The 12,170-nt window shown below is 34.8% G+C and overlaps 1 protein-coding gene across 2 annotated transcripts in view; it reads left to right on the forward strand.

Annotated features, from left to right (window-relative positions):
- Positions 1-12,170, forward strand: part of TET1 (tet methylcytosine dioxygenase 1) — a 136,584-nt gene that overhangs the window by 116,587 nt on the left and 7,827 nt on the right. The window contains exons 8-12 of one of the 2 annotated variants that reach the window (XM_043926402.1): positions 1,021-1,171; positions 1,512-1,598; positions 5,016-5,105; positions 6,732-6,869; positions 9,900-10,248. In XM_043926402.1, coding sequence (XP_043782337.1) covers positions 1,021-1,171; positions 1,512-1,598; positions 5,016-5,105; positions 6,732-6,869; positions 9,900-10,248 — 815 coding nt within the window. The remainder of the gene's footprint in view (positions 1-1,020; positions 1,172-1,511; positions 1,599-5,015; positions 5,106-6,731; positions 6,870-9,899; positions 10,249-12,170) is intronic. The other variant, XM_043926403.1, reaches the window with a different exon arrangement.

Raw genomic sequence — 12,170 nt, forward strand, 5'->3', positions numbered from 1 at the left:
GTTCATAATATTAGGAGCTGTTTTAAAGTCTTTTTGTCTCATCATTGGTGATGTTGACTGTTTAGGAGAAAATTTTAGGTCTCATAGTTAATAGCTAAACTACATTCTCAGTTCAGGAAGATCCCCTGGAGAAGATCCCCAGGCAAGCCGGTATTCTTGTTCTTCCCTGGTGGTTCAGACGTAAAGAATTCACCTGCAGTGCAGGAGACCTGCGCTTAATCCCTGAGTTGGGAAGATCCCCTGGAAGAAGGCATGGCAACCCACTCCAGTATTCTTGCCTGGAGAATCCCCATGGGCAGGGGAGCCTGGTGGCCTGCAGTCCGTGGGGTCGCAAAGAGTTGGGCACAACTGAGTGACTAAACACAGTATATTTTTCTACTTTTTTGACTTCTTTGAAATTCTGCAATTTAAAGTTTCTCTTCTTTGATACTCTTTGCATCTTATTTTTTTTCTTTTTAAGTAATTGTAATCTTTTGCTCCCTTTAAAGTATATGTTTTATCTTAGTGAAAGTTAGAATAATTGAACTATTCCTCCTTCATATTTGGCATTTTCCTGACTTTCACAACTAAATATAGTTCTGATTTCAAATTTCTATATTCTTTTATTTTTTTTTCAAAAATGTACTTTTTAATTGCTTGTATTTTTAAATCCAATGAGGTGCTATAATTGTCAACTTCTGATAGGAAACTGATCTATGATTAAAATCCAGACCCTTTATTTCCTTCCCTTGGATATCTCCAAGTCAAACAAGGTTACATATATTTCAGATCTGTATGGTTTCTTGCCTTTTATTGGATTTACAATCTTGAACAAACATTTTAATTGAAGCTTTAGTTACATTCAAGTATTATTAACTTTGTGTTGTTAACACTACCTTAGATAAAATAAGTAATGAAATAGGTGTGTTAAAATAATTTCATTATCCATCCATGCTTCTATATATATATGAACCTGAAATGTTCTGTTTGAGGTATTATGCTACTTTATCAGTTCATTCCCTTGCAATTATCATCTTACAGTCGTACCTGTACATGTCAAGGAATTGATCCAGAGACTTGTGGAGCTTCCTTCTCTTTTGGCTGTTCATGGAGTATGTATTTCAATGGCTGCAAATTTGGTAGAAGCCCAAGTCCTAGAAGATTTAGAATTGATCCAAGTTCTCCCTTACACGTAAGTGTTCTTTTTACTTATGAATTACACTTATTAATATGTAAGTACATTTCTTTAAAATTTTTTTAAATTGTAAAAAAATTAATATTAGAACATAGTGACAAAATAGTAACTATATGTGTGTATATATATATAAGAAAATAGTTTAAAATTCTAAATAATATAGGTAAAATTTTTAATTATCAACCCAAATTCCAATTGTCCCTGACTCCCTCCTTCCCTCACCCTAAAGAGAATCACTGTTAAAAAAAACCTAGAATTTTATACCCAGCCAAAGTAGGAACAATGAATAAAGCTATTTGCCAACATTTCAAAGACTCAGTAAGTTTACTACCCACAGCACTACTATGAAAGAATTACTAAAGGACGTAATCCAGAAAGAAGATATATGAAACCGGAACCAATCTGTCCGGAACACGAGGCCATGGTGAGCAAAGAAATTAGTCAACCTTATTGTTAAGTTTAAATTAAATAAGTTGAGTACTTACATTTTTTAATTGAAATAACAACCTATAAGTATAATTCAATACTCTTCTCAAATCAGGGGTGGGTAGGCAATGGGAGGGGGTGGGGCACCTATATAAATTAAGTGTGGCAATGTTTTATGATTGTTTGGAATGGGGAGAATTTAGATAGTGATTAAGTCCAAGATCAGTGTTTTTCAAGCTTTGTGCTATGACCAAGAGTATAAAAACATTTTATACTATAAGTAAGTATTTGGAAAAATATATCTTCAAATGAATAGATAAAACTATCACAAAATAACATTTAGCCTTATTACATATGACAAAGATAATATTTAAATATTAAAAAGTCAATATCTGATTGTTATTGCTGAGGATCACTATGATGCAGGAAAGCATTTTTTAATAAAATTTCATTTATTTGAATTCTAGTTTTGACCTACCAAACTGAATTCTTAGCCCACTGAAGAGTCATGACCCACAGCTTGGAAAATACTGCTCTAAATAGTGTCAGAAAAACGTATTTGAGAAGTGTATATTTAAAAATTTTTAGATGAATACAAATATAATTTATAACCTTTGAACTAGTTGTGGAAAAAAATCCATTCATCAGTCAGCAAGGTTAGTTTAAAAAATCTAACTGAGATATCATATCTAATTGGGATATAAGATAAATAGGAAACACAAAATAAAGCAGCAGGAGTTAATCTAATTGTATCTATAATACAAGGAATGTAACATCTTTCAGGAAAGCTCAGAATAAGTAAATAATCCCTTTAAAGAGTAATCAAAATTATTTGTTTTCTCTAGAGTTCCCATCTACTGTAATAAAAGAGGGAAATCACTCTAGAGAGCAACTGTCTTTTATAGATAAAATACCTTAGAAGAAATCTAACAAGAAGTTTATCAGGACTTTAAGGCAGAAAACTTTAGTAAAAGGACATATAAAATACCTGATAATGAGAAGGTAGTATGTTCAAAGGTCAGAATATTGGATAATGAGATGTGAATTCTTCCTTAAAATAAACCTTAAAATAAAAGTTAATTTTTTCTAAATAATTATCTGATGAAGCTGCTATATTCTATAACACTTGTATAATAAATGGACGATCAGTTTTTGCTTATGGTTATTATTAACAATGAGTAATGTTTATGTAGTGTTTGTAATACAGGAAGAAGCATTCCTCTTTTCAGGAACTGAGAAAAGACCAGTGTGAAGCTCAGTAGGCTAGGGAAAGTGAGGTACATATAGTGCCCTTTAAGAACATGGGAAGATCATCGAAGAATGTTAAAGCAGAGAGTAATATAATGATACCTTTTTTTTTTTTTTTTTTTTAAATGGGATGTCTCTGGCTGCTCTGTGGACTGGAGTTGGCCAAGAGTTCATTTAGTATGATAGGCTAGCTATGAGAATAGTCCAAAGAAGGGATAGTAGTGACTTAGAATATGGTTGTGAGAGAAGAAATGATAAATAGTAGTTATGGACAGGTTGTTAAAACTAGGTGCTATTCCTTGACAAACGGTGTGGTGAAACAAGACTAGGTTTATATGAAGACAGATTATCAATTCAGTTTGGATGCATTGGCTTGGAGATTCTTAAGAGAAATCCAAATGAGGCTATCTGGTCATTAATAAGAACCTTAGGGTTAATATGTGATCCAGGTGGTAGTTGTAGGCATTGATGTGGAGATGATGGCCCGAGAAATAAGGTGTAGGGTGAGAAGGGCAGAGGGATATAGGGCGTGAGCCCCATTATGTAAAGATAAGAGATCTCCAATACACCCACTCATTCTAATGAAACAGTTAGAAAGTAAGGATTTTTATAATATGGATAAAGAAACTGCATTCAATAATAATCATCTATTTAAGTTTTATTTTTTTTCTATTTACCTGCTTTATTTCATTTGTATGCAAGACATGTTACTTCATAAGATAAAAAATTGCCCAATGTGACTAGTGACATTGAATGATTCATAACATTCTTTTAGCAGTAAAACACAATTTACCCTACCCAATATCTCAAGTGTGATAAAATACAATAAAGTCTTTTAACTAGGCATTTAAATAGTAATTCTGAAGTTTTTCTCAAATTATGTGTCAGTATAGCCAGAAAGGGTTTTTTTTGTTGTTGCTGTTAGTGGTCTGACCTCCCTGACTATATTTATTAAGCTACACTGAGTAACAGATATATAAGTAGACAGATGAATAGAAGAGAGCAGTTTAGATATAGACCCTATGTATATGAATTTCCTTTTCAATGAACACACCAACTGAAATGAGTAGGAAAGTAAAAGGATTATCACTGGTGCTCTGCAGTTGCCAAGACTGAGTCTTCTTATAAAGCACTCAAGAATTAACTTCCTATGTATACACTGCTATATGGCTTTGGTTTCTATAATAGTTTGCTGCATACCAGAGGTGAACTGATCCATAAGAAGGTTTTCCTTCCTCATCTCCCAGAACACAAATGAGACAGAAACCTTCAAACCTCTGAAGTCCTTCATTGCTTCAGTTCTTCATCTCTTGTCTTTTGTGACTGATCATTTATCAATCTCAGATTTGATTTAGGATACAGTCATCTCTGAAAAACTCTCACGATGTTTTTCCAAACTATTGTTACGAAAGGCTCCTTTCTCTCCTCCATACCTCTTGTCACCAGTGGCATTTTTACTACTCTTGTCACTACAGTTTTCTTTTGAAAAAGTCTTACATGTTTCTACTATCATTAGGTCCCAGAATCTTGATAAAGTGTTAAGGCTTCTCCACAGTTCTATCAAATCTTCCTCAGTTTGTAGACATTACTGTGTAGAAAAGAAAACACTGGATTTAGACAGCCTATTGCCTACTTATTATATTTGAAGCTCTTAGCACAGGGATCTGATACACAGTATGTGCCTTATATGTGTTGCTCTCCCATCTCTGTTATAGACGCTTGTTTCACTGTGAGAATTCTTCCACATCTCCACTTGCCACCAGGAAAGTTGTCTTGATTTACTTCAAGTGCCCTCTGCTATTGAATAAATATAAAATATGGTTCTTTAGCCTCCAACTAATAAAAAATTAAAAAAAAAAAAAATATGGTTCTTGTTTGGACATGAGCAACTTTGTAACTTACCTCTAACACCAGTTAGATTTCTCATTAGCTGATAACATAGACTTCTAATTTCAAAAGACTAAATCTAAGCATAACAATGACTAATAATTTAGATTTTATGGTAGCAATCATGTCATTTTCCATGGTAGCTTATCAGGGTAAGTATGAACTGTGCACCAACAACAAACATATCAGCAATGAGGTATAATTCATTTTCATATGTTATATAAATTCATCACTCATATGTAATTATGAAACAACTTTTATGGACTGTCTTTTCCTATAGGAAAAAAACCTTGAAGATAATTTACAGAGTTTGGCTACAGAATTAGCTCCAATTTATAAGCAGTATGCTCCAGTTGCTTATCAAAACCAGGTATGTTTTAGGACCTTATATAGAGCTTTTAAACATGGTTTAAATTTACATCTAAACAATGTCCTTGTTAACAGAAATTGTTTTTCAAATTTTACCCCAATGTAGATCTTTTATTGACAGTTATAAAAATTATCTAGTGTTTTTTTAAAAACAGCATTATGACAATTGAGGACTTCCCTGATGTCTCAGATGGTAAAGTGTCTACCTACAAAGAAAGAGATCCGGGTTTGACCCAAGGGTTGAGAAGATCCCCTGGAGAAGGAAATGGCAACCCACTCCAGTACTCTTGCCTGGGAAATCCCATGGCTGGAAGAATCTGGTAGGCTATGGTCATTGGGGTCGCAAAGAGTAGGAAAGTACTGAGCGACTTCACTTTCATTTTTTTTTCATGGCAATTGAATCAAATATCCACAATGAGATTTAATTCAATTGGGAAGTGGGGGAAATCAGGAGATATCAGCCAAGGGGTACTAACTCCCAGCAATGAGATAAATAAGACCTGGTACACAGCTTGTTGGCCATATTTAATAATATTGTGCTATACTTAAAAGTTTTAATTATGTCTTAAATGTTACCTCTACACACCAAAAAATTGTCATTATGTTTAACTGACCTTATTGTGGTAATCATTTTGTAACATACCCATGTATCTAGTGATCACATTGTACACCTTAATCTTACATATGTTATGTATGTCGATAATATCTGCATAAAACTGAGGTGGGAAAACACATTTTTTAAAGAAAAGAAAAGGATAACCATACATTGGGAGAAAATAATGGTAAATCATATAGCAGACAAACTAGAAAATAAGTGTAAAATACCTTTTAAACGTAACCAGGAAATTCCCTGGTGGTCCAGTGGTTAGGATTCCTCACTTTCACTGCTGAGGGTGAAGGTTCTATCTCTGGTCAGGGAAATAAGATCCTGCAAACAGAGCAACTAGGACAAAAAACAAATGAAAATGAAAAACATAACCAGGGGTTATGAGATAAAAATTAAAATATTTATTTGTATTATCACGAATAACAAGTTCTCTGTTAAATTCCATTTTGTTTTTCATTTTATTTATTTATTTGCTTCTTTATTTATTTGCTTCTTTATTTATTTGCTAGGCCGGGTCCTGGTTGCAGCACATGGGATCTTTGATCTTAGTTGCAGCATATAGGATATAGTTCCTTGACCAGGGATCAAACCTGGTCTCCCTGCACTGGGAGCCTGGAGTCTTAGCCACTGGACCACCAGGGTGTTTCTCCAACCTTTCATTTTAAACAGTTACAAATTGACTTTCTATACTGGTTTTATAGACCTTGAAAACTGGATGCATGATCAAAGCACTATGTTAGTCTTTTCTCCTAATGAAATATTTCAGGCTACTCTTCTTATTTATCCACCACCAAGTATTAATGTCCTCCTGTTGCCTTCAGTGATTGTCATTTTAATTCATGTAGTCTCAAATTCTTTACCCTGAATATTAATTACTAAATTACACAATCACTATGATAATCTAAATCTCTGAAATAATAAGCATAATTAAGTTATAAACTTGTCATAAAGTGATTTTTATCTTTATAGAAGGTGATTCTTTTTGTCTCTTAAAACTGTGGGTAATTCATTACTCTTCAGGTGGCGCTTGAACATATTGCCCGAGAGTGTCGGCTTGGGAAGAAAGAAGGTCGTCCTTTCTCTGGGGTCACTGCTTGCCTAGACTTCTGTGCCCATCCCCACAGGGACATTCACAACATGAATAATGGCAGCACAGTGGTATGTACCTGGGTCGCTTTTAATTCTAAAGACTCCATCAACATATTCTCAAGCTGAGGTCCTGATATCAACAGTGCTACCCAAAAGTTATAGAACAAGCCTGAAATATTTTGTTGAATGTCTCAAATTACATATTGTGGTAGGTTTGTTGGGATGGAGGACTACATGGTTATTCAAAGCTACCATTCTCTGCTATCAAACTGGTAGGTAGGAAATTAAGCAATTTAAGTAAATTAAATTAAGTAAAATTTAATGTTTCTTTTTTTTGCCATCTGTACTTCATAGGTTTTTTGTTTGTTTTGGCCCCACATCACGGGCTGCAGGATCTTAGTTCACTCGCCAGGGATAGGGCCCCATCTCCCTTGTACTGGAAATGTGGAGTCTTAACCACTGGATCACCAAGGAATTCCCATTTTCAGGGTTTTTGTGAGGGAACTGTGTGCCAAAATTTTAATGTTGGTTCTTAATACTAGTTTGTAGGAATATTTAGAAGAAATATTTGCACATATATGTGCTTGTTATGTTTACAGCCATGGAAAACAATCACATGCTTCTAGCGTGAAATCAATCAAAATATATTTAAAGTAAGGAGAAGACCTCAGGAAAGATCATGCAATAGTCCTTTTATAAGGGAAATGAGTTTGCTTCAAGTAGATAAACTTCTGTTTTACCCAGTAAAACAGAGAGTGATTACCTCTATTTCTGAACTATACCAGTTTGGCCTCTTTGAAGACAGAGCTATGATTGTTCCACTTTGATTGAATGTGTACTGTCTGATCCATCAAAATGCAGTCTTCCTTCCTTATTTGGTCTGTGCGGTCTATCAGCAACAGATTAAGGAGCAGAAATAACTTTTTGCCTATCATGCCTTTTCACTGATGTTGACTCTGGTCTCTGAGACTAATGTTATTTTCAAATGTTGAAATTTTACAAATCCATCCAGATGAATCTTAGCTGAAGAGTAATTCAACATCTTGCTTGGCTAGTACACTTTCCATCAGTTCCTTCATTAGAGATAATTATTAGTATCAGGTTGGATTAGGTTGAGAGTCAAACTAAGTTTTGATTCTCCTCTTATGTACTATTCAATGCTTGTTCTCTGCATTCCTCTCATTGCTCATGCAATGAGGTGCATACCTAGAACTTGGCATGATGCTAGATTTCCCCATCTCTGAAAACGTGAACTCCTGAAAGTTTTCTGCCAACTCTTCCTCCTCCTTGTTTCCCTGGTCTTTGTAATTATGCTCCTGCCTTGTCTTTGTCCCCTTCTTAGTCTCCCTGTGACCAAATAAATTGAAGTAAACATTTATAAGTGAAATATTCTAATTTTAAAGATGATTATTTTTAAATTATTAACAAATTACACCGAAAAGAGTTCAGTGTTTCAGGCCTTGATGGTAAATGTGACTGTAGATGTTTAGAAAGGAATGTGACTTTAAAAACCTTTAACATTAAAAAAAAAAAAAAAAACAAAAACACCTTTAACATACTTTATCACCTGTATCCATTAAGTTCTATCAACTTGGAGAAATCAAATCTTGCAGTTTCCAGTCTTACAACACCTTGCTGTCTTAGAAAGAGATCTTAGTTGTGGAAGAAATGTTTTAATGAAAAATAATGAGATCATTGGATATATTTTTTGATGGATCTTTAAAGACATTTGAAAATGAATTATCATTAAAATATTAATTTATGATAAATATAATTTTATGTATCAAAGTCAGGAATTTCCTACATTTCCATGTATTTTCATTTCTCTACAATGAATAGAAATAACTTAGAAAAAACTTTATTTTCAACTGTAGGATAATTAATTGCTTTACAATATTGTGTTGGTTTCTGCCATACAGCAACACGAATCAGCCATAAGTAAACATACGTCCTTTTCCTGTTGAACCTCCTTCCCACCTCAAAAATAACTTGTAAAGAGAAGGCTGAGATTGGCTATATTCAAGACAAAATTTTTATTTTTTAAAGTTATTGATTTTTGGCTGTGCTGGTCTTCATTGCTTTGCGTTGGCTTTCTCTAGTTATGGTGATTGGGGGCTACTCTTGATTGCAGTGTGGGCTTCCCATTGCAGTGGTTTTTCTTGTTGTGGATCACAGGCTCTAAGCACACAGGCTTAGTTTCTGCTTGGCAACTGGAATCTTCCTGGACCTGGGATCGAAGGCGGTGTCCTCTGCATTGGCACGTGGCTTCTTATCCACTGCACCACTGGGGAAGTCCAAGACAAAATTTTCTTAAGAAGTCCTATATTACATCCAAGAAAAAGACAGATTTATGTTATACTCCTAACTAAAAGCAAAATGGGGCAGAACAATTCTTTATCCAGATAAAATATTTCAGCTAATTTTTAAAAGTATTGGGGTATATAAGTCCTGCTAGAAAATGAAATCTCCTGCGCTTCTTTTGCATCATTAATATCTGTCAATTTTTTTAATGAAGAAGAGAAAAAAAACTCACCTCGACAAACAGGGCAGGGTAAAATATGTGTAGATAAATTTCACTTACAAGCAGAAGTGAAAAAATCATAGAGGAAATCACGGCAACTTAGAAAATTCCTTAGGATCTAACCACCTCTAAGCAAGGAATGTGACATTATTCAAATAGTAAGAAATAGTGTGATTTGTAGCCTGAAGTAATATCTTTTATTCATTGCTATTTAATATGATGATAGTGAACAATTCAGTAACTGTTAACTGTGGGAAAAGGTGGAATATAACAAAGAAGCCTTAATATTGAAATATTATAAAATTCATAAACATGTATAATATGTACTTAGAAAATCAACTCAAAATTAAACTGGTCTGCTTAAAACCAATTGCTAAGTTACTCATATTGAATAGCGTTGAGTAACTAGATATATAAAATATTTTTCCAAAATGAATTAACATATCACAGTAACCAATTTAAAATAGTTCCCTTTCACAATGGCAACAATAAATAAGTAGGAGCAACTAAGAAGGTAGGAATAACTGTGATGAATGTGCAGGATCTCTAGTTCCCATTTCATGTTTTCTTCCTATCAGGTCTGCACTTTAACACGAGAAGATAACCGCTCATTTGGTGTTATTCCTCAAGATGAGCAGCTGCATGTGCTTCCTCTTTATAAACTTTCAGACACAGATGAATTTGGATCAAGGGAAGGAATGGAAGCCAAGATCAAATCTGGGGCCATTATGGTCCTTGCACCCCGCCAGAGAAAAAGAATGCGATTTACTCAACCCGTTCCTCGTTCTGGGAAGAAGAGAGCAGCGATGATGACAGAGGTTCTGGCGCATAAGATAAGGGCTGTGGAAAAAAAATTTATTCCTCGAATCAAGCGGAAGAATAATTCAATGACAAACAACAGTAAGGCTTCATCACTGCCCCTTTTAGGTAAGATTTATGGACTCTGATATCTGTGCGCAACTTTCACTGGCAGTTGGGTTTGCACTTGGCCTTTGCATCTTCATCTTTGCTACTCTTTTGAGAGTGAGGCATTATGAAAAGAAAACTTTAGATCAGATACCAGTCAATGCAATTAGCTAATTATTTTTATATAGTTCATTTAGAATTCAAAAGAAGACACAGTATATTTCCATATTCTTGCCAGAATTATAAGTCAACCAGAAAGTGACCTATCAGTATTTCTCAGTATTTTTTTCCCCTCTATTCATAAAAAAAAAAAAAGTACAAAACCAAAGCATGTTCTTATTGTTTGTTCCCCAGCTATTGTGAACCAATACACTGTCTCAACACAGATAAAATGACATCACTTCCTTGAAGTCTTACTTCGTCAGCTTCAACATCAGTTTAAGTAGTTCATTCAATAAATATTACTGAGCACTACTTCAGACTGTTCTAGGTACTGTAGCAGTGAATAAGAGGGGAGATAGTGCTCTGAAAGAATGCCATTTGAATAGGGTTGCATTAAAAGGATGGATGGAGGAATTTGTGTTAAGTCCTAAAGACTATGAGAATCAGCAATGTTTTTATTTGGAGAAATAGCATTCCAGGTAGCAGAAGTGGCAAGTGCAAAGTTTAGGAGAGAGGAATTTACCTTGAATACTTGATATACGCTAAAAAAGCCAGTATGATGGGAGCATAGAGGGCTTCCCAGGCAGCGCAGTGGTAAGAAATCCCCCTGCCAATGCAGGAGACTCAACAGATGTGGTTCAGTCCCTGGGGCAGGAAGATCCCCTGGAATAGGAAATGGCAACCTGCTCCAGTATTCTTTCTTGGAAAATTCCATGGGCAGAGGAGCCTGGCAGGATACAGTCCATGAGGTTGCAAAGAGTCAGACACGACTGAGCACATGTCTGGTTGGAGCAGGGTGTGAAATGGGTAGAAGAGTAGGATATGAGATCAGAGGGGTAAGAGGGACATCTGAGCAGATCACCTTGGGCTCTGTAGATTGCTGTAAAACTTTGGCCTGTATTGTGAGGGAGAGGAAGGTTTCTGGATATTTCATCATAGAGAGGGGCTATGATCTGAATCAAAAATAATATTCCAGTTACTGGATTATAGCTAGAGTCAGACAGGGCAGAGAAATATTAAGGTGTTGATAAACAAGCTATCCTAACAACTTAAGAGACAATGAGGCTTGGATCAGAGGGGCTAATGAGGAGGACATGAGAAATGTCTGATTCTAGATGTTTTGAGGTAGAGTCAATGGGATTTCTGATAGATTTAAATCTGGAGTATGGACCAAAAAAGTGTAAAGGTTTACACTGATGAAATTTGAAGCTCACTTTTGGACATGGTAAAAGTTCAAGATACCTGGCAGACATTCAAGTTGAGGTGTTAGGAAAGCAGTTGAATAAAAGTGTAATTCAGAGAAGATGATTCTTTTGTCATGACCCTGATTTTCTTTGATAACTTCCTTAATTTTCTGTGTTGACAAGATGTTCCAGGCTCCTCTTATATAATCCTGTCCCATATCTAAAATCAGCCATTCCTCTAGGGAGCCTAAAAAAAAATACTATGAATTTAAACTGATACTCAAAGTCGGAGCTACAAGGTATTCTTTAACTTCTTTGATTTTTGTATTTTTTTTTTAATTAATTAATTTATTTATTTATTTTTTCAGTGGGTTTTGTCATATATTGACATGAATCAGCAATAGATTTACACGTATTCCCCATCCCGATCAGAAAAGCTGTTTTTTTTTTTAAGATGAGAGAACTGATAGTGCAGACTTGATATAACATGCACTCTCAGTGAAAAGATTCAACAGAATTAGGGAAGAGGCGAGGAAGAATTATCATTCCTTTGTGCTTGTAGCTCCACTTTACAGATACTTCTAGGTTTATTTTTAA

Source organism: Cervus elaphus, chromosome 15 (genome assembly GCF_910594005.1).
Source record: "Cervus elaphus chromosome 15, mCerEla1.1, whole genome shotgun sequence".
Classification (NCBI taxonomy): Eukaryota; Metazoa; Chordata; class Mammalia; order Artiodactyla; family Cervidae; genus Cervus; species Cervus elaphus.